Below are 23228 nucleotides of genomic sequence, written 5' to 3'. Positions count from 1 at the left end.
TTAAGATGAGGTCATTTATTGAATGAAAATTATTAAATATAGAAATGGTTCTCTCATTTATCATTAACTACCCCTAACCCCATAGCCCCTTCGTCCCATTACACCTACCACTCTACACCTACCACTCTACCCCTACCACTCTACCCCTACCACTCTACCCCTACCACTCTACCCCTACCACTCTACCCCTACCACTCTACACCTACCACTCTACACCTACCACTCTACACCTACCACTCTACCCCTACCACTCTACCCCTACCACTCTACCCCTACCACTCTACCCCTACCACTCTACCCCTACCACTCTACCCCTACCACTCTACACCTACCACTCTACACCTACCACTCTACACCTACCACTCTACACCTACCACTCTACCCCTACCACTCTACCCCTACCACTCTACCCCTACCACTCTACCCCTACCACTCTACCCCTACCACTCTACCCCTACCACTCTACACCTACCACTCTACACCTACCACTCTACACCTACCACTCTACCCCTACCACTCTACCCCTACCACTCTACCCCTACCACTCTACCCCTACCACTCTACCCCTACCACTCTACCCCTACCACTCTACCCCTACCACTCTACACCTACCACTCTACACCTACCACTCTACACCTACCACTCTACCCCTACCACTCAGCACCTACCACTCTGCACCTACCACTCTACACCTACCACTCAGCACCTACCACTCTACACCTACCACTCTACACCTACCACTCTACCACTCAGCACCTACCACTCAGCACCTACCACTCTACACCTACCACTCTACACCTACCACTCTACACCTACCACTCTACACCTACCACTCTACCCCTACCACTCTGCACCTACCACTCTACACCTACCACTCTACCCCTACCACTCAGCACCTACCACTCTACACCTACCACTCTACACCTACCACTCTACCCCTACCACTCAGCACCTACCACTCAGCACCTACCACTCTACACCTACCACTCTACCCCTACCACTCAGCACCTACCACTCTACACCTACCACTCTACACCTACCACTCTACACCTACCACTCTACCCCTACCACTCAGCACCTACCACTCAGCACCTACCACTCTACACCTACCACTCTGCACCTACCACTCTACACCTACCACTCTACCCCTACCACTCAGCACCTACCACTCTACACCTACCACTCTGCACCTACCACTCTGCACCTACCACTCTACACCTACCACTCTACACCTACCACTCTACACCTACCACTCTACACCTACCACTCTACACCTACCACTCTACACCTACCACTCTACACCTACCACTCTACCCCTACCACTCTACACCTACCACTCTACACCTACCACTCTACACCTACCACTCTACACCTACCACTCAGCACCTACCACTCTACACCTACCACTCTACACCTACCACTCTGCACCTACCACTCTACCCCTACCACTCTACACCTACCACTCTACCCCAACCACTCTACACCTACCACTCTACACCTACCACTCTACACCTACCACTCTACACCTACCACTCAGCACCTACCACTCTACACCTACCACTCAGCACCTACCCCCTCTACCCCTACATTTAACGCTGTTCCAAACCAACATCTTAACACATTTTCAACATGAGTGAGAGTGAGTGAGTGGGTGAGTGAGTGGGTGAGTGGGTGGGTGGGTGAGTGGGTGAGTGAGTGAGTGAGCGAGTGAGTGAGCGGGTGAGTGAGTAGGTGAGCGAGTGAGTGGGTGAGCGAGTGAGTGAGCGGGTGAGTGGGTGAGCGAGTGAGTGAGCAGGTGAGCGGGTGAGTGAGTGGGTGAGCGAGCGAGTGGGTGAGTGAGCGAGTGAGTGAGCGGGTGAGTGAGCGGGTGATTGAGCGAGTGGGTGAGCGGGTGAGTGGGTGGGTGAGTGGGTGAGTGAGTGAGTGATTGAGTGAGCGAGTGAGTGGGTGAGTGAGTGGGTGAGTGAGCGAGTGGGTGAGCGAGTGAGTGAGCGAGTGAGCGAGTGAGTGAGTGGGTGAGTGGGTGAGTGAGCGAGTGAGTGAGCGAGTGAGTGGGTGAGTGAGCGAGTGAGTGAGTGAGCGAGTCCATCTTCCGTCCGACTGTCATATCTGCAGACAGAGAAACGACAATGAGTGGGACACAACAAACATACAGCCCCGTGTCTCTCACCCCGTGTCTCTCCCCGTGTCTCTCTTTCCCCGTGTCTCTCTCTCCCCGTGTCTCTCTCCCCGTGTCTCTCTCTCCCCGTGTCTCTCTCTCTCGCCGTGTCTCTCCCTCCCCGTGTCTCTCTCTCTCCCCATGTCTTTCTCTCCCCGTGTCTCTCTCTCTCCCCGTGTCTCTCTCTCTCCAGTGTCTCTCTCTCTCTCCCCGTGTCTCTCTCTCTCCCCGTGTCTCTCTGTCTCCCCGTGTCTCTCCCCGTGTCTCTCTCTCTCCCCGTGTCTCTCTCTCCCCTTGTCTCTCTCTCTCCCCCGTGTCTCTCTCTCTCCCCGTGTCTCTCTGTCTCCCCGTGTCTCTTCCCGTGTCTCTCTCTCTCCCCGTGTCTCTCTCTCGCCCCACGTGTCTCTCTCCCCCACGTGTCTCTCTCTCCCCGTGTCTCTCTCTCCCCGTGTCTCTCTCCCCGTGTCTCTCTCCACGTGTCTCTCTCCACGTGTCTCTCTCTCCCCGTGTCTTTCTCCCCCCGTGTCTCTCTCCCCGTGTCTCTCTCCCCATGTCTCTCTCTCCCCCGTGTCTCTCTCTCCCCGTGTCTCTCTCTCCCCGTGTCTCTCTCTCCCCGTGTCTCTCTCTCCCCGTGTCTCTCTCTCCCCGTGTCTCTCTCTCTCCCCGTGTCTCTCTCTCTCCCCGTGTCTCTCTCTCTCCCCGTGTCTCTCTCTCCCCGTGTGTCTCTCTCTCCCCGTGTCTCTCTCTCTCCCCGTGTCTCTCTCTCTCTCCCCACGTGTCTCTCTCTCCCCGTGTTTCTCTCTCCCCGTGTCTCTCTCTCCCCGTGTCTCTCTCTCCCCACGTGTCTCTCTCTGCCCGTGTCTCCCTCTCTCCGTGTCTCTCTCTCTCTCCCCGTGTCTCTCTCTCCCCGTGTCTCTCTCTCCCCGTGTCTCTCTCTCCCCGTGTCTCTCTCTCCCCCCATGTCTCTCTCTCCTCACGTGTCTCTCTCTGTCCGTGTCTCCCTCTCCCCGTGTCTCTCTCTCCCCGTGTCTCTCTCTCCCCGTGTCTCTCTCCCCGTGTCTCTCTCTCCCCGTGTCTCTCTCTCTCCCTACGTGTCTCTCTCTCTCCCCACGTGTCTCTCTCTGCCCGTGTCTCTCTCTCTCCCCGTGTCTCTCTCGCTCCCCGTGTCTCTCTCTCTCTCCCCGTGTCTCTCTCTCTCCCCGTGTCTCTCTCTCTCCCCGTGTCTCTCTCTCTCTCCCCGTGTCTCTCTCTCCCCCCGTGTCTCTCTCTCCCCGTGTCTCTCTCTCTCCGTGTCTCTCCCCCCACGTGTCTCTCTCACCCCGTGTCTCTCTATCTCCCCGTGTCTCTCTCCCCCCGTGTCTCTCTCTCCCCGTGTCTCTCTCTCTCCCCGTGTCTCTCTCTCTCCGTGTCTCTCTCTCTCCCCGTGTCTCTCTCTCCCCACGTGTCTCTCTCTCCCCGTGTCTCTCTCTCTCCGTGTCTCTCTCCCCGTGTCTCTCTCTCTCCGTGTCTCTCTCTCTCCGTGTCTCTCTCTCTCCGTGTCTCTCTCACCCCGTGTCTCTCCCCCCACGTGTCTCTCCCCCCACGTGTCTCTCTCTCCCCGTGTCTCTCTCTCCCCGTGTCTCTCACTCCCCGTGTCTCTCTCTCCCCGTGTCTCTCTCTCCCCGTGTCTCTCTCTCCCCGTGTCTCTCTCTCCCCGTGTCTCTCTCTCCCCGTGTCTCTCTCTCCCCGTGTGTCTCTCTCCCCGCGTCTCTCTCCCCGTGTCTCTCTCTCCCCGTGTCTCTCTCTCTCCCCACGTGTCTCTCTCTCTCCCCGTGTCTCTCTCTCTATCCCCGTGTCTCTCTCTCTATCCCCGTGTCTCTCTCTCCCCACGTGTCTCTCTCTCTCCCCATGTCTCTCTCTCCCCGTGTCTCTCTCTCCCCGTGTCTCTCTCTCCCCGTGTCTCTCTCTCTCCCCGTGTCTCTCTCTCTCCGTGTCTCTCTCTCTCTCCCCGTGTCTCTCTCTCCCCGTGTCTCTCTCCCCGTGTCTCTCTCCCCCCGTGTCTCTCTCTCCCCGTGTCTCTCTCTCTCCCTGTGTCTCTCTTCCCGTGTCTCTCTCTTCCCGTGTCTCTCTCTCCCCGTGTCTCTCTCTCCCCGTGTCTCTCTCTCCCCGTGTCTCTCTCTCCCCATGTCTCTCTCTCCCCGTGTCTCTCTCTCCCCTTGTCTCTCTCTCCCCACGTGTCTCTCTCTTTCCCCGTGTCTCTCTCTCCCCGTGTCTCTCTCTCCCCACGTGTCTCTCTCTCTCCCCGTGTTTCTCTCTCCCCGTGTCTCTCTCTCTCCACGTGTCTCTCTCTCTCCCCGTGTCTCTCTCTCCCCGTGTCTCTCTCTCCCCACGTGTCTCTCTCTGCCCGTGTCTCCCTCTCTCCGTGTCTCTCTCTCTCCGTGTCTCTCTCTCTCCCCGTGTCTCTCTCTCCCCACGTGTCTCTCTCTCCCCGTGTCTCTCTCTCTCCGTGTCTCTCTCCCCGTGTCTCTCTCTCCCCGTGTCTCTCCCCCCACGTGTCTCTCTCTCCGTGTCTCTCTCTCTCCGTGTCTCTCTCTCTCCGTGTCTCTCTCACCCCGTGTCTCTCCCCCCACGTGTCTCTCTCTCCCCGTGTCTCTCTCTCCCCGTGTCTCTCTCTCCCCGTGTCTCTCACTCCCCGTGTCTCTCTCTCCCCGTGTCTCTCTCTCCCCGTGTCTCTCTCTCCCCGTGTCTCTCTCTCCCCGTGTCTCTCTCTCCCCGTGTGTCTCTCTCCCCGCGTCTCTCTCCCCGTGTCTCTCTCCCCGTGTCTCTCTCTCCCCGTGTCTCTCTCTCTCCCCACGTGTCTCTCTCTCTCCCCGTGTCTCTCTCTCTATCCCCGTGTCTCTCTCTCTATCCCCGTGTCTCTCTCTCTATCCCCGTGTCTCTCTCTCTATCCCCGTGTCTCTCTCTCCCCACGTGTCTCTCTCTCTCCCCATGTCTCTCTCTCCCCGTGTCTCTCTCTCCCCGTGTCTCTCTCTCCCCGTGTCTCTCTCTCTCCCCGTCTCTCTCTCCCCGTGTCTCTCTCTCTCCGTGTCTCTCTCTCTCTCCCCGTGTCTCTCTCTCCCCGTGTCTCTCTCTTCCCGTGTCTCTCTCTCCCCGTGTCTCTCTCTCCCCGTGTCTCTCTCTCCCCGTGTCTCTCTCTCCCCGTGTCTCTCTCTCCCCGTGTCTCTCTCTCCCCGTGTCTCTCTCTCCCCTTGTCTCTCTCTCCCCACGTGTCTCTCTCTTTCCCCGTGTCTCTCTCTCTCCCCGTGTTTCTCTCTCCCCATGTCTCTCTCTCTCTCCACGTGTCTCTCTCTCTCCCCGTGTCTCTCTCTCCCCGTGTCTCTCTCTCCCCGTGTCTCTCTCTCTCCGTGTCTCTCTCTCCCCGTGTCTCTCTCTCCCCGTGTCTCTCTCTCTCCCCGTGTCTCTCTCTCTCCCCGTGTCTCTCTCTCTCCCCGTGTCTCTCTCTCCCCACGTGTCTCTCTCTCCCCACGTGTCTCTCTCTCTCCCCGTGTCTCTCTCTCTCTCCCCGTGTCTCTCTCTCTCCCCGTGTCTCTCTCTCTCTCCCCGTGTCTCTCTCTCTCCCCGTGTCTCTCTCTCCCCGTGTCTCTCTCTCTCCCCGTGTCTCTCTCTCTCCCCGTGTCTCTCTCTCTCCCCGTGTCTCTCTCTCTCTCCCCGTGTCTCTCTCTCTCCCAGTGTCTCTCTCTCCCCGTGTCTCTCTCTCTCTCCGTGTCTCTCTCTCCTCACGTGTCTCTCTTTGCCCGTGTCTCTCTCTCCGTGTCTCTCTCCCCCCGTGTCTCTCTCTCCCCGTGTCTCTCTCTCCCCGTGTTCTCTCTCCCCATGTCTCTCTCCCCCCGTGTCTCTCTCGCCCCGTGTCTCTCTCTCCCCGTGTCTCTCTCCCCCCACGTGTCTCTCTCTCCCCGTGTCTCTCTCCGTGTCTCTCTCTCTCTCCCCGTGTCTCTCTCTCTCTCCCCGTGTCTCTCTCTCTCTCCCCGTGTCTCTCTCTCTCCGTGTCTCTCTCTCTCCCCGTGTCTCTCTCTCTCCCTACGTGTCTCTCTCTCTCTCCGTGTCTCTCTCCCCGTGTCTCTCTCTCCCCACGTGTCTCTCTCCCTCTCCCCGTGTCTCTCTCTCCCCGTGTCTCTCCCCCCACGTGTCTCTCTCTCCCTGTGTCTCTCTCTCTCCCCGTGTCTCTCTCCCCCCGTGTCTCTCTCTCTCCCCGTGTCTCTCTCTCTCCCCGTGTCTCTCTCTCCCCGTGTCTCTCTCTCTCTCCGTGTCTCTCTCTCTCCCCGTGTCTCTCTCTCTCCCCCTGTCTCTCTCTCTCCCCGTGTCTCTCTCTCTCCCCGTGTCTCTCTCTCCCCGTGTCTCTCTCTCTCCCCGTGTCTCTCTCTCCCCGTGTCTCTCTCTCCCCGTGTCTCTCTCTCCCCGTGTCTCTCTCCCCGTGTCTCTCTCTCTCCCCGTGTCTCTCTCTCCCCGTGTCTCTCTCTCCCCGTGTCTCTCTCTCTCCCCGTGTCTCTCTCTCCCCGTGTCTCTCTCTCTCCCCCCGTGTCTCTCTCTCTCCCCCCGTGTCTCTCTCTCCCTCTCTCTCCCCGTGTCTCTCTCTCTCTCCCCGTGTCTCTCTCTCTCCGTGTCTCTCTCCCCGTGTCTCTCTCTCTCCCCGTGTCTCTCTCTCACCCCGTGTCTCTCTCTCTCCCCGTGTCTCTCTCTCTCCCCGTGTCTCTCTCTCCCCGTGTCTCTCTCTCCCCGTGTCTCTCTCCGTGTCTCTCTCTCTCTCCCCGTGTCTCTCTCTCTCTCTCCCCGTGTCTCTCTCTCTGCCCGTGTCTCTCTCTCTCCGTGTCTCTCTCTCTCCCCGTGTCTCTCTCTCTCCCTACGTGTCTCTCTCTCTCTCCGTGTCTCTCTCCCCGTGTCTCTCTCTCCCCACGTGTCTCTCTCTCCCCGTGTCTCTCTCTCCCCGTGTCTCTCTCTCCCCGTGTCTCTCTCTCCCCGTGTCTCTCTCTCCCCGTGTCTCTCTCTCCCCATGTCTCTCTCTCCCCGTGTCTCTCTCTCCCCGTGTCTCTCTCTCCCCGTGTCTCTCTCTCTCTCCCCGTGTCTCTCTCTCTGTCCCCGTGTCTCTCTCTCTCCGTGTCCCCCCCCGTGTCTCTCTCTCCCCGTGTCTCTCTCTCTCCCCGTGTCTCTCTCTCTCTCCGTGTCTCTCTCCCCCCGTGTCTCTCTCTCTCTCCGTGTCTCTCTCTCTCCCCGTGTCTCTCTCTCCCCGTGTCTCTCTCTCTCCCCGTGTCTCTTTCTCCCCGTGTCTCTCTCCCCGTGTCTCTCTCTCTCCCCGTGTCTCTCTCTCTCCCCCCGTGTCTCTCTCTCTCCCCCCGTGTCTCTCTCTCTCTCCCCGTGTCTCTCTCTCTCTCTCCCCCCGTGTCTCTCTCTCTCCGTGTCTCTCTCTCCCCGTGTCTCTCTCTCTCCCCGTGTCTCTCCCCCCACGTGTCTCTCTCTCTCTCCCTGTGTCTCTCTCTCTCCCCGTGTCTCTCTCTCTCCCCGTGTCTCTCTCTCTCCCCGTGTCTCTCTCTCTCCCCGTGTCTCTCTCTCCCCGTGTCTCTCTCTCTCCCCGTGTCTCTCTCTCCCCGTGTCTCTCTCTCTCCCCCCGTGTCTCTCTCTCTCCCCCCGTGTCTCTCTCTCTCTCTCTCTCTCCCCGTGTCTCTCTCTCTCTCTCCCCCCGTGTCTCTCTCTCCCCGTGTCTCTCTCTCCCCCCGTGTCTCTCTCTACCCCCGTGTCTCTCTCTCCCCCCGTGTCTCTCTCTCCCCCCGTGTCTCTCTCTCCCCCCGTGTCTCTCTCGCTCCCCGTGTCTCTCTCTCTCCCCGTGTCTCTCTCCCCCCGTGTCTCTCTCCCCCCGTGTCTCTCTCTCCCCACGTGTCTCTCTCTCCCCGTGTCTCTCTCTCTCCGTGTGTCTCTCTCTCTCCCCGTGTCTCTCTCTCCCCCCGTGCCTCTCTCTCTCCCCGTGTCTCTCTCTCTCCCCGTGTCTCTCTCTCTCCCCGTGTCTCTCTCTCTCTCTCTCCCCGTGTCTCTCTCTCCCCCCGTGTCTCTCTCTCTCCCCGTGTTTCTCTCTCTCCCCGTGTCTCTCTCTCTCCCCGTGTCTCTCTCTCTCCCCGTGTCTCTCTCTCTCCCCGTGTCTCTCTCTCTCCCCGTGTCTCTCTCTCTCCCCGTGTCTCTCTCTCTCCCCGTGTCTCTCTCTCTCCGTGTCTCTCTCTCTCTCCCCGTGTCTCTCTCTCTCCCCGTGTCTCTCTCTCCCCCCACGTGTCTCTCTCTCCCCCCACGTGTCTCTCTCTCCCCGTGTCTCTCTCCCCGTGTCTCTCTCTCCCCGTGCCTCTCTCTCCCCCCGTGTCTCTCTCTCCCCGTGTCTCTCTCTCTCCCCGTGTCTCTCTCTCCCCGTGTCTCTCTCTCTCCCCGTGTCTCTCTCTCCCCGTGTCTCTCTCTCTCTCCCCGTGTCTCTCTCTCTCCCCGTGCCTCTCTCTCTCCCCGTGTCTCTCTCTCTCCCCGTGTCTCTCTCTCCCCGTGTCTCTCTCCCCGTGTCTCTCTCTCCCCGTGTCTCTCTCTCCCCGTGTCTCTCTCTCTCCCCGTGTCTCTCTCTCCCCGTGTCTCTCTCTCTCCCCCCGTGTCTCTCTCTCTCCCCCCGTGTCTCTCTCTCTCTCTCTCTCTCTCCCCGTGTCTCTCTCTCTCTCTCCCCCCGTGTCTCTCTCTCCCCGTGTCTCTCTCTCCCCGTGTCTCTCCCCCCGTGTCTCTCTCTCCCCGTGTCTCTCTCCCCGTGTCTCTCTCCCCGTGTCTCTCTCTCCCCGTGTCTCTCTCTCCCCGTGTCTCTCTCTCCCCGTGTCTCTCTCCCCGTGTCTCTCTCCCCGTGTCTCTCTCTCTCTCCGTGTCTCTCCCCCCACGTGTCTCTCTCTCTCCCCGTGTCTCTCTCTCTCTCTCTCTCCGTGTCTCTCTCCCCCCGTGTCTCTCTCTCCCCGTGTCTCTCTCTCTCCCCGTGTCTCTCTCTCTCCACTCACATCATCGATGTCTTCCTCATCATCTCCAATGTCGTCAAACAGAATGTCGTCCTCCTCGCCCGGACCGAATGTGTCCGTCTCGTTAATCTTGGCTGCTCGGACACACGCAACAGAGACACGCAGTCAGACAGAGACACAGAGACAGACACAGAGACACAGTCAGACAGAGACACAGACACAGAGACACGGAGTCAGACAGAGACACACAGTCAGACAGAGACACAGAGACACAGGCCGACAGAGACACACAGACACACACAGAGATGCACAGACACACACAGAGACACACAGAGACACAGAGAGACACAGAGAGACGCAGTCAGACAGAGACACAGACACACACACAGGCAGACACAGAGACACACAGAGACACAGACACACTCAGAGACACAGAGAGACACAGAGAGACACAGAGAGAGAGTCACAGACACAGACAGAGAGACACAGACACACAGAGAGACACAGACACACAGAGAGACACAGACACACAGAGACAGACACACACACACAGACACACACAGAGACACAGACACACACACAGACACACACAGAGACACAGACACACACACAGAAACACACAGACAGACAGACACACACAGAGACACACAGACACACACAGACACACACACAGACAGAGATACACAGACAGACACACACACAGACACGCACACACACAGACACACACACAGAAACAGACACACACACACAGTCAAACAGATACACACAGACACACAGTCACACACACACACAAACACACAGAGTCACACACACAGACACACACAGAGAGACACAGAGAGTTAAGGGAGAGTTAAGGGAGAGTTAGGGGAGAGTTTGGGGAGAGTTAAGGGAGAGCTAAGGGAGAGTTAAGAGAGAGTTAAGGGAGAGCTAAGGGAGAGTTAAGGGAGAGTTAAGAGAGAGTTAAGGGAGAGTTAAGGGAGAGTTAAGAGAGAGTTAAGGGAGAGTTAAGAGAGAGTTAAGAGAGAGTTAAGAGAGAGTTAAGGGAGAGTTAAGAGAGAGTTAAGAGAGAGTTAAGAGAGAGTTAAGAGAGAGTTAAGAGAGAGTTAAGAGAGAGTTAAGAGAGAGTTAAGGGAGAGTTAAGGGAGAGTTAAGGGAGAGTTAAGGGAGAGTTAAGAGAGAGTTAAGAGAGAGTTAAGAGAGAGTTAAGAGAGAGTTAAGAGAGAGTTAAGAGAGAGTTAAGAGAGAGTTAAGAGAGAGTTAAGAGAGAGTTAAGAGAGAGTTAAGAGAGAGTTAAGGGAGAGTTAAGGGAGAGTTAAGGGAGAGTTAAGGGAGAGTTAAGGGAGAGTTAAGGGAGAGTTAAGGGAGAGTTAAGGGAGAGTTAAGGGAGAGTTAAGAGAGAGTTAAGGGAGAGTTAAGGGAGAGTTAAGAGAGAGTTAAGAGAGAGTTAAGAGAGAGTTAAGAGAGAGTTAAGAGAGAGTTAAGAGAGAGTTAAGAGAGAGTTAAGGGAGAGTTAAGAGAGAGTTAAGGGAGAGCTAAGAGAGAGTTAAGGGAGAGTTAAGAGAGAGTTAAGAGAGAGTTAAGAGAGAGTTAAGGGAGAGTTAAGAGAGAGTTAAGAGAGAGTTAAGAGAGAGTTAAGGGAGAGTTAAGAGAGAGTTAAGGGAGAGCTAAGAGAGAGTTAAGAGAGAGTTAAGGAGAGTTAAGAGAGAGTTAAGGAGAGAGTTAAGGGAGAGTTAAGAGAGAGTTAGAGAGAGTTAAGAGAGAGTTAAGGGAGAGTTAAGGGAGAGTTAAGGGAGAGTTAAGAGAGAGTTAAGAGAGAGTTAAGGGAGAGTTAGAGAGTTAAGAGAGAGTTAAGGGAGAGTTAAGAGAGAGTTAAGGGAGAGCTAAGAGAGAGTTAAGGGAGAGTTAAGAGAGAGTTAAGATGAGAGTTAAGAGAGAGTTAAGGGAGAGTTTAAAAGAGAGAGTTAAGAGAGAGTTAAGGGAGAGTTAAGAGAGAGTTAAGAGAGAGTTAAGAGAGAGTTAAGGCACCGTGTTCTGGAAGCTCTCCGTAGGCCTTGAGGCTCCGCGCTTCATCGGCGTTGTACTTGAGGATCAACGTCAGCCTTTGTGTCCTGTAGCATGCCAGTGGTGAGGGTGGTGGTGAGGGTGGTGGTGGTGAGGGTGGTGAGGGTGGTGGTGAGGGGTGGTGGTGAGGGTGGTGGTGGTGATGGTGAGGGTGGTGAGGGTGGTGGTGGTGAGGGTGGTGGTGGTGAGGGTGGTGGTGAGGGTGGTGGTGGTGAGGGTGGTGAGGGTGGTGGTGAGGGTGGTGGTGAGGGTGGTGGTTGGTGATGGTGAGGGTGGTGAGGGTGGTGGTGGTGAGGGTGGTGGTGGTGAGGGTGGTGGTGGTGAGGGTGGTGGTGAGGGTGGTGGTGAGGGTGGTGGTGAGGGTGGTGGTGGTGGTGATGGTGGTGGTGGTGAGGGTGGTGGTGGTGGTGGTGGTGGGAGGGTGGTGGTGAGGGTGGTGGTGAGGGTGGTGGTGTGAGGGTGGTGGTGGTGGTGGTGATGGTGGTGGTGGTGAGGGTGGTGGTGGTGGTGGTGGTGAGGGTGGTGGTGAGGGTGGTGGTGAGGGTGGTGGTGGTGGTGAGGGTGGTGGTGGTGATGGTGGTGGTGGTGAGGGTGGTTGGTGGTGGTGAGGGTGGTGAGGGTGGTGGTGGTGATGGTGGTGGTGATGGTGGTGGTGGTGGTGGTGAGGGTGGTGGTGGTGATGATGATGGTGGTGGTGGTGATGGTGGTGGTGAGGGTGGTGGTGGTGATGGTGGTGTGGGTGGTGGTGATGGTTGGTGTGGATGTGGTGGTGGTGTGTATGTGTGTGGTGCGATGATGGTGGTGGTGGTGTGTGTGGTGGTGGTAGCACAAGCGAGTTCCATCAGGGGTGGTGGTGGTGGTGGTGATGATGATAATCATGATGATGATGGTGATGATGGTGATGATGGTGATGTTGATGATCATGATGGTGATGATGATGATGTTGCATGATCATGATGGTGATGATGATGATGGTGATGATGATAGTGATGATGATGATAGTGATGATAGTGATAGTGATGATAGTGATGATGATGGTGATGATGATGATAGTGATGATGATAGTGATGATGATGATAGTGATAATGATGATAGTGATGAAGTGATGATAGTGATGATGATGATGGTGATGATGGTGGTGATGATGATGTAGTGATGATGATGATGATAGGATGATGATGATCATCATGATGATGGTGATGGTGGTGATGCTGCTGGGTACCTGATAGTCACGGAGTCCCCACAAGGACAATGTCAGCCGTGTGATCCACACCTACACAGAGACACCCAGAGACAGAGACACTAGAAGAACACACACACAGAGACACACACAGAGACCCACACAGTTGAGTGTCCCTGTGTAGTGAGTGGGTGGGTGAGTGAGTGGGTGAGTGAGTGGGTGAGTGGGTGGGTGAGTGGTGGGTGAGTGAGTGGGTTGAGTGGGTGTGAGTGGTGAGGTGGGTGAGTGAGTGGGTGAGTGGGTAGGTGAGTGAGTGGGTAGGTGAGTGGGTAGGTGAGTGGGTAGGAGTGAGTGGGTAGGTGAGTGAGTGGGTAGGTAAGTGGGTAGGTGAGTGAGTGGGTAGGTGGAGGGTAGGTGAGTGAGTGGGTAGGTGAGTGGGTAGGTGAGTGAGTGGGTAGGTGAGTGGGAGGTGATGGGTAGGTGAGTGAGTGGGTGGTGAGTGGGTAGGTGAGTGGGTAGGTGAGCGGGTGGGTGAGCGGGGTAGGTGAGTGTGTGGTGAGTGTGAGTGAGTAGTGAGTGAGTGGGTGAGTGAGTGGGTGAGTGAGTGGGTAGGTGAGTGTGTGAGTGGGTAGGTTGAGTGGGTAGGTGAGTGGGTGAGTGGGTAGGTGAGTGGGTAGGTGAGTGGGTAGGTGAGTGTGTGAGTGGGTAGGTGAGTGGGTAGGTGAGTGGGTAGGTGGGTGGGTAGGTGGGTAGGTGAGTGGGTGAGTGGGTAGGTGAGTGGGTAGGTGAGTGTGTAGGTGGTGGGTGGAGTGGGTAGGTGAGTGGGTAGGTGAGTGGGTAGGTGAGTGGGTGGGTAGGGTGAGTGGGTAGGTGAGTGGGTGGGTAGGTGAGTGGGTAGGTGAGTGGGTGGGTAGGTGAGTGGGTAGGTGAGTGAGTGGGTAGGTGAGTGGGTAGGTGAGTGAGTGGTAGGTGAGGGGTAGGTGAGTGGGTAGGTGAGTGGGTAGGTGAGTGGGTAGGTGAGTGGGTAGGTGAATGGGTAGGTGAGTGAGTGGGTAGGTGAGTGGGTAGGTGAGTGGGTAGGTGAGCGTGTGGGTGAGCGGGTAGGTTGAGTGGGGTGGGTGAGCGGGTAGGTGAGTGAGAGTGGGTGAGTGAGTGGGTAGGTGAGTGTGTGAGTGGGTAGGTGAGTGGGTGAGTGGGTAGGTGAGTGGGTAGGTGAGTGGGTGAGTGGGTAGGTGAGTGGGTAGGTGAGTGGGTAGGTGAGTGGGTAGGTGAATGGGTAGGTGAGTGGGTAGCTGAGTGGGTAGGTGAGTGGGTAGGTGAGTGGGTAGGTGAGTAGGTAGGTGAGTGGGTGGGTGAGGAGGTGAGTGAGTGGGTGAGTGGGTGAGTGAGTGAGTGGGTGTGTGAGTTGGTGGGTGAGTGAGTGGGTGGGTGAGTGAGTGGGTGAGTGGGTAGGTGAGTGAGTGGGTAGGTGAGTGGGTAGGTGAGTGGGTAGGTGAGTGAGTGGGTAGGTGAGTGAGTGGGTAGGTAAGTGGGTAGGTGAGTGAGTGGGTAGGTGAGTGGGTGGGTGGGTGAGTGGGTGGGTGGGTGAGTGGGTGGGTGAGTGGGTAGGTGAGTGAGTGGGTAGGTGAGTGGGTAGGTGAGTGGGTAGGTGAGTGAGTGGGTAGGTGAGTGAGTGGGTAGGTAAGTGGGTAGGTGAGTGAGTGGGTAGGTGAGTGGGTAGGTGAGTGAGTGGGTAGGTGAGTGGGTAGGTGAGTGAGTGGGTAGGTGAGTGGGTAGGTGAGTGGGTAGGTGAATGGGTAGGTGAGTGAGTGGGTAGGTGAGTGGGTAGTTGAGTGGGTAGGTGAGCGGGTGGGTGAGCGGGTAGGTGAGTGTGTGGGTGAGTGGGTAGGTGAGTGGGTGAGTGAGTGGGTGAGTGAGTGGGTAGGTGAGTGTGTGAGTGGGTAGGTGAGTGTGTGAGTGAGTGGGTGAGTGGGTAGGTGAGTGTGTGAGTGGGTAGGTGAGTGGGTAGGTGAGTGGGTAGGTGAGTGGGTAGGTGAGTGGGTAGGTGAGTGGGTAGGTGAGTGGGTGAGTGGGTAGGTGAGTGGGTAGGTGAGTGTGAGTGGGTAGGTGAGTGGGTAGGTGGGTAGGTGAGTGGGTGAGTGGGTAGGTGAGTGGGTAGGTGAGTGGGTAGGTGAGTGGGTAGGTGAGTGGGTAGGTGAGTGGGTAGGTGAGTGGGTGGGTAGGTGAGTGGGTAGGTGAGTGAGTGGGTAGGTGAGTGGGTAGGTGAGTGAGTGGGTAGGTGAGTGGGTAGGTGAGTGAGTGGGTAGGTGAGTGGGTAGGTGAGTGGGTAGGTGAGTGGGTAGGTGAATGGGTAGGTGAGTGAGTGGGTAGGTGAGTGGGTAGGTGAGCGGGTGGGTGAGCGGGTAGGTGAGTGGGTGGGTGAGCGGGTAGGTGAGTGAGTGGGTGAGTGAGTGGGTGAGAGTGGGTAGGTGAGTGTGTGAGTGGGTAGGTGAGTGGGTGAGTGGGTAGGTGAGTGGATAGGTGAGTGGGTAGGTGAGTGGGTAGGTGAGTGGGTAGGTGAGTGGGTAGGTGAGTGGGTAGGTGAATGGGTAGGTGAGTGGGTAGGTGAGTGGGTAGGTGAGTGGGTAGGTGAGTGGGTAGGTGAGTGGGTAGGTGAGTAGGTAGGTGAGTGGGTGGGTGAGGAGGTGAGTGAGTGGGTGAGTGGGTGAGTGGGTGAGTGAGTGAGTGGGTGGGTGAGTGGGTGAGTGAGTGAGTGGGTGAGTGAGTGAGTGGGTGGGTGAGGGGGTGAGTGAGTGGGTGGGTGAGGGGGTGAGTGAGTGGGTGAGTGGGTGAGTGAGTGGGTGGGTGGGTGGGTGAGTGAGTGGGTGGGTGAGTGGGTGGGTGAATGTGTGGGTGAGTGAGTGAGTGAGTGGGTGGGTGAGGGGGTGAGTGAGTGGGTGGGTGGGTGGGTGAGTGGTTGGGTGAGTGAGTGGGTGAGTGAGTGAGTGGGTGAGTGGGTGGGTGGGTGAGTGGGTGAGTGGGTGAGTGAGTGGGTGAGTGGGTAGGTGAGTGAGTGGGTAGGTGAGTGGGTAGGTGAGTGGGTGAGTGGTTAGGTGAGTGGGTAGGTGAGTGGGTAGGTGAGTGGGTAGGTGAGTGGGTGAGTGGGTAGGTGAGTGGGTAGGTGAGTGGGTAGGTGAGTGGGTGAGTGGGTAGGTGAGTGGGTAGGTGAGTGGGTAGGTGAGTACCTTTTTCCGCAGCTTGCCACGTATGTGGCAAAGTCTCTTGACTCCGTCAAAACACATTGCCTCAAGACGCCCGTTACCCAGCATCTTGATCACCTGGGCGTACTCTGCAGAGACAGACACTCACCACTCACTCACCACTCACTCACCACTCACTCACTCACCACTCACTCACCACTCACTTAGCCACTCACTCAGCCACTCACTCAGCCACTCACTCAGCCACTCACTCAGCCACTCACTCAGCCACTCACTCACCACTCACTCAACACTCACTCAGCCACTCGCTCACTCAGCCACTCACTCACCACTCACTCACCACTCACTCAGCCACTCACTCACTCATCCACTCACTCACTCGCTCGCCCACTCACTCGCTCGCCCACCCACTCGCTCGCCCACCCACTCACTCGCTCGCCCACCCACTCACTCGCTCGCTCACCCACTCACTCACCCGCTCAGCCACTCACTCACCCACTCAGCCACTCACTCACTCACTCACCCACTCACCCACTCACTCACCCACCCACTCACCCACTCACTCACTCACCCACCCACTCGCTCACTCACCCACTCACTCACTCACCCACCCACTCACTCACTCACCCACACACCCACCCACTCACCCACCCACTCACCCACCCACCCACTCACCCACCCACTCACCCACCCACTCACTCACTCACCCACTCACCCACTCACTCACCCACCCACTCACCCACCCACTCACCCACTCACTCACTCACCCACCCACTCACCCACCCACTCACCCACTCACTCACTCACCCACCCACTCACTCACCCACCCACCCACTCACCCACCCACTCACTCACCCACTCACTCACCCACTCACTCACTCACCCACCCACTCACTCACCCACCCACTCACTCTCCCACCCACTCACTCACCCACCCACTCACTCACTCACTTACCCACTCACCCACCCACTCACCCACCCACTCACGCACCCACTCACTCACTCACTCACCCACCCACCCACCCACTCACCCACTCACTCACCCACCCACTCACCCACTTACTCACTCACTCACTCACCCACTTACTCACTCACTCAGCCACCCACTCACCCACTAACTGACTCACCCACCCACCCACTCACCCACTCACTCACCTACCCACCCACCCACTCATTCACCCACCCACTCACTCACTCACCCACTCACCCACTCACTCACCCACCCACCCACTCACTCACCCACTCACCCACCCACTCACTCACCCACTCACTCACTCACCCACTCACTCACCCACTCACTCACCCACTCACTCACTCACCCACTCACCCACTCACTCACTCACCCACTCACCCACCCACCCACTCACTCACCCACCCACTCACCCACCCACTCACTCACCCACTCACCCACCCACTCACCCACTCACTCACCCACTCACTCACTCACCCACTCACTCACTCACTCACCCACTCACTCACCCACTCACTCACCCACTCACCCACCCACCCACTCACCCACTCACTCACTCACCCACTCACCCACCCACTCACTCACCCACCCACCCCACTCACTCACTCACCCACCCACTCACCCACTCACTCACTCACTCACCCACTCACTCACCCACTCACCCACCCACCCACTCACTCACCCACCCACCCACTCACCCACTCACTCACCCACCCACTCACCACCACTCCACCCACCCACTCACTCACCCACGCACCCACTCACTCACTCACCCACTCACTCACCCACTCACTCACTCACCCACTAACTCACCCACCCACTCACTCACCCACTCACTCACTCACCCACCCACTCACCCACCCACCCACCCACTCACTCACCTACCCACCCACCCACTCACTCATTCACCCACTCACTCACCCACTCACTCACCCACCCACTCACTCACTCACCCACCCACTCACCCACCCACTCACCCACTCACTCACTCACCCACCCACTCACTCACTCCTCACCCACTCACCCACCCACCCACTCACTCATCCACTCACTCACCCACTCACCCACCCACTCACCCACCACTCACCCACTCCACTACAACACTCACCCACTCACTCACATCACCACCCACTCACTCACCCACACTCACTCACCCACTCACCCACTCACTCACCCCCACTCACCCACCCACTCACCCCCACCACCCTCCCCCACCCACTCACTCACCCACCACCACCCCACTCACTCACCCACTCACCCACCCACTCACTCACCCACTCACCCACCCACTCACCCACCCACTCACTCACCCACTCACTCACCCACTCACCCACCCACCTCACCACTCACTCACCCCACTCACCCCACCACTCACCCACTCACCCACTCACCCACCCACTCACCCCCTCACCCACTCACCACCCACTCACCCACTCACCCACTCACCCACTCCACTCACCCACTCACCCACTCACCCACCCACTCACCCACTCACCCACTCACCCACCCACTCACTCACTCACCCACTCACTCACCCACTCACTCACCCACTCACCCCACACCCACTCACCCACCACTCACTCACTCCCACTCACCCACTCACTCACCCACTCACTCACCCACACTCACTCACCCACTCACTCACCCACTCACTCACCACTCACCCACTCACTCACCCACTCACTCACCCACCCAACTCACCCACCCACTCACCCACTCACCCACTCACCCACCCACTCACCCACCCACCCACCCACCACTCACCCACCCACTCACCCACTCACCCACCCACTCACCCACCACTCACCCACCCCACCCACTCACTCACCCACCCACTCACTCACCACCCACTCACCCACTCACCCACCCCCACCACTCACCCACCCACTCACTCACCCACTCACCCACCCCACCCACTCACTCACTCACCACCCACTCACTCACTCACCCACTCACTCACTCACCCACTCACTCACCCACTCACCCACCCACCCACTCACTCACCCACTCACCCACCCACTCACTCACCCACTCACCCACTCACTCACCCACTCACTCACCCACCCACTCACTCACCCACCCACCTCACCCACTCACCCACTCACCCACCCACTCACTCACCCACCCACTCACCCACTCACTCACCCACCCACTCACCCACCCACCCACCCACTCACCCACTCACCCACTCACCCACCCACTCACCACCCACCCACTCACCCACTCACCACCCACGCACTCACTCACTCACCCACCCTCTCACCCACTCACTCACCCACTCACCCACCCTCTCACCCACTCACTCACCCACTCACTCACTCACCCACTCACTCACCCACTCACTCACTCACTCACCCAACCACTCACTCACCCACCCACTCACTCACTCATTCACCCACTCACTCACCCACTCACCCACTCACTCACCCACTCACTCACTCACTCACCCACTCACCCACTCACTCACCCACTCACCCGCTCACCACCCACTCACTCACTCACTCTCCCACTCACCCACTCACTCACCCACCCACTCACCCACCACCCACTCACTCACCCACCCACTCACTCACCCACTCACTCACCCACTCACTCACCCACCCACTCATCCACTCACCCACCCACTCACCCACTCACCCACCCACTCACCCACTCACCCACTCACTCACTCACCCACTCACTCACCCACTCACCCACCCACCCACTCACCCACCCACCAACTCACCCACTCACTCACTCACCCACTCACTCACTCACCCACCCACCCACTCACCCACTCACCCACCCACTCACCCACTCATCCACGCACCCACTCGCTCACTCACCCACCCACCCACCCACTCACCCACCCACCCACTCACTCACCCACTCACTCACCCTCTCACTCACCCACTCACTCACCCACTCACTCACTCACTCACCCACCCACCCACTCACCCACCCACTCACCCACTCACCCACTCACTCACCCACCCACTCACCCACTCACTCACTCACCCACTCACTCACTCACCCACTCACTCACTCACCCTCTCACTCACCCACTCACTCACTCACCCACCCACCCCACTCACCCACCCACTCACCCACTCACCCACTCTCTCACTCACCCACTCACTCACCCACTCACCCACCCATTCACTCACCCACCCACTCACTCACCCACTCACTCACTCACCCACTCACTCACTCACCCACTCACTCACCCACCCACCCACTCACCCACTCACTCACTCACTCACCCACCCACTCACCCACCCACTCACCCTGTCCATCCTCTTTAAAGACGAGCTCCCTCTTCTCCGACTCATTCTCGTTCTTTCCTCGCCTCCGGTTCTTACCTCCCTTACCTGGGCAGAGAGACACAGAGAGAGAGACACAGAGAGAGACACAGAGAGAGACACAGAGAGAGACAGAGAGAGACACAGAGAGAGACACAGAGACACAAAGAGATACAGAGAGAGACACAGAGACAGAGAGACACAGAGAGACACAGAGAGAGAGACACAGAGAGACACAGAGAGAGACACAGAGACACAGAGAGAGACACAGAGGGGTGAGACACACAGAGAGACACAGAGAGAGACAGAGAGACACAGAGACAGAGAGACACAGAGAGAGACAGAGAGACACAGAGGGGTGAGACACAGAGAGACAGAGAGACACAGAGAGACAGAGACACACAGAGAGACACAAAGACACAGAGAGACACAGAGAGACACAGAGAGAGACACAGAGAGAGACAGAGAGACACAGAGACACAGGGAGACACAGAGACACAGAGAGACAGAGACACAGAGACAGAGAGACACAGAGGGGTGAGACACAGAGACAGACACAGAGGGGTGAGACACACAGAGACACAGAGGGGTGAGACACAGAGAGACACAGAGACAGAGAGACACAGAGACAGAGAGACACAGAGGGGTGAAACACACAGAGAGACACAGAGGGGTGAGACACAGAGACACAGAGAGACACAGAGAGAGACACAGAGAGAGACACAGAGACACAGAGAGACACAGAGACACAGAGGGGTGAGACACAGAGAGACACAGAGGGGTGAGACACAGAGAGACAAAGAGAGACAGAGAGACACAGAAAGACACAGAAAGACACAGAGAGACATAGAGAGAGACAGAGACACACAGAGAGACAGAGACACACAGAGAGACACAGAGAGACACAGAGAGACACAGAGAGAGACACAGAGAGAGACAGAGAGACACAGAGACACAGGGAGACACAGAGACACAGAGAGACAGAGACACAGAGACAGAGAGACACAGAGGGGTGAGACACAGAGACAGACACAGAGGGGTGAGACACACAGAGAGACACAGAGGGGTGAGACACAGAGAGACACAGAGACAGAGAGACACAGAGACAGAGAGACACAGAGGGGTGAAACACACAGAGAGACACAGAGGGGTGAGACACAGAGACACAGAGAGACAGAGAGAGAGACACAGAGAGAGACACAGAGAGAGACACAGAGAGAGACACAGAGACACAGAGAGACACAGAGACACAGAGGGGTGAGACACAGAGAGACACAGAGGGGTGAGACACAGAGAGACAAAGAGAGACAGAGAGACACAGAAAGACACAGAAAGACACAGAGAGACAGAGAGAGACACAGAGACACACAGAGAGACAGAGACACACAGAGAGACACAGAGACAGAGAGACACAGAGAGACACAGAGAGAGACACAGAGAGAGACATAGAGACACAGAGACACAGAGAGAGACAGAGAGACACAGAGACAGACAGAGAGAGACAGAGAGACACAGAGACACAGAGAGACAGAGAGACACAGAGAGACACAGAGAGAGACGCAGAGGGGTGAGACACACAGAGAGACACAGAGGGGTGAGACACAAAGAAAGACACAGAGAGAGACACAGAGAGACACAGAGAGACAGAGAGAGACACAGAGAGAGAGAGACACACAGAGAGACACAGAGGGGTGAGACAAACAGAGAGACACAGAGAGACACACAGAGAGAGACACAGAGGGGTGAGACACAGAGAGACACAGAGAGAGACACAGAGAGAGACAGAGGGGTGAGACACAGGGAGACACAGAGGGGGAGACACAGAGAGAGAGAAACAGAGAGACACAGAGAGGTGAGACACACAGAGAGAGACACAGAGCCACAGAGAGACACAGAGAAACACACAGACACAGAGAGACACAGAGACAGAGAGACACACACACAGACAGAGAGACACAGAGACAGAGAGACACAGAGACAGAGAGACAGACACACAGATACACACACACATAGACACACAGACACACACACAGAGACGCACAGACACAGACAGAGAGACACAGAGACAGAGATACACACACACACATAGACACACAGACACACACAGAGACGCACAGACACACACACATAGACACACACACACAGACAGAGAGACACAGAGACAGAGATACACACACACATAGACACAGACACACACACACATAGACACACAAACACACAGACACTCACATAGACTCACACAGACAGAGACACACAAGAGCCAGAAGCCTTCGCTAGGCCCCGGCCGCCATTGCCAGGGCCTTGCGAGCGAGCGCGCTCCTCCGTCGCCGCCCGCCTCTCGCCCCCCACCTTTATTCTTGGGCATCGCTGACGAGGAGGAGGAGGACGAGGTGGTGAGGAGGAGGACGAGGAGGTGGTGATGGTGGTGGTGGTGGTGAGGACGAGGTGAGTTGGTGGTGGTGAGGGAGCGGTGAGGGAGCGATTCAGAGAGGCTCGCACGCGGAGTGGGGGAGGAGGATGAGGAATGACGCAACATCCGGGGGGGGGGGGGCGTGGTTGCGTATGTTAATGAGGGGCGTGGTTGTGTGTGTTAATTACGGAGGGGCGTGGTTGTGTGTGTGTTCATTGATAGGGGGGCGTGGTTGCGTATGTTAATTAGGTAGCCGGTGGTGGTGAAGGAGGAGGCGGTGAGGGAGCGATTCAGAGAGGCTCGCACGCGGAGTGGGGGAGGAGGATGAAGAGTGACGTAACATCCGGGGGCGTAGTTGCGTATGTTAATCACGGAGGGGCGTGGTCGCGTATGTTAATTCTGGGGGGGTAGACTTGTGTTGCATTCGAAACGTCGTGATTTATTTTATTGTTTTATATTTTTATTATTTTATTGTTTTATATGTTTATTATTTTATTGTTTTATATTTTTATTATTTTATTGTTTTATATTTTTATTATTTTATTGTTTTATATTTTTATTATTTTATTGTTTCCCTTCTAACGTGGTGGTTTTAGCACCTGATGAACGTCGTGATTTATTTTATTGTTTTATATTTTTATTATTTTATTGGTTAATATTTTTATTATTTTATTGTTTTATATTTTTAATATTTTATTGTTTTATATTTTTATTATTTTATTGGTTTATATTTTTATTATTTTGTTGTTTTATATTTTTATTATTTTATTGTTTCCCTTCTACGTGGTGGTTTTCACACCCGATAAACGTCTTGATTTATTTTATTGTTTTTATTTTTATTATTTTATAGTTTTATTATTTTATTGGTTTATATTTTTATTATTTTATTGTTTTATATTTTTATTATTTTATTGCTTTATATTTTTATTATTTTATTGTTTTATATTTTTATTATTTTATTGGTTTATATTTTTAT

General features: G+C 56.3%; 1 protein-coding gene across 1 annotated transcript; it reads right to left on the bottom strand.

Moving 5' to 3' along the window:
- On the bottom strand, window positions 1–22391 carry LOC142908126 (eukaryotic translation initiation factor 1A, X-chromosomal-like). The gene is given in 9 exon segments (XM_076058387.1): window positions 1–1456; window positions 1499–2109; window positions 9193–9284; window positions 11176–11239; window positions 11241–11258; window positions 12434–12484; window positions 15616–15719; window positions 19828–19911; window positions 22192–22391. Coding segments are annotated over 8 exon segments (606 nt in total). The 5' UTR covers window positions 22379–22391; the 3' UTR covers window positions 1–1456; window positions 1499–2103.
- Window positions 22392–23228: the final 837 nt, after the last annotated feature.

The sequence above is a fragment of the Petromyzon marinus genome (genome assembly GCF_048934315.1).
Source record: "Petromyzon marinus isolate PM22_M1 ecotype Great Lakes invasive population chromosome 73 unlocalized genomic scaffold, UKy_Petmar_22M1.pri1.0 chr73_unloc.2, whole genome shotgun sequence".
In the NCBI taxonomy this organism is placed as follows: domain Eukaryota; kingdom Metazoa; phylum Chordata; class Hyperoartia; order Petromyzontiformes; family Petromyzontidae; genus Petromyzon; species Petromyzon marinus.
This window is presented reverse-complemented; position numbering and strand designations above follow the sequence as displayed.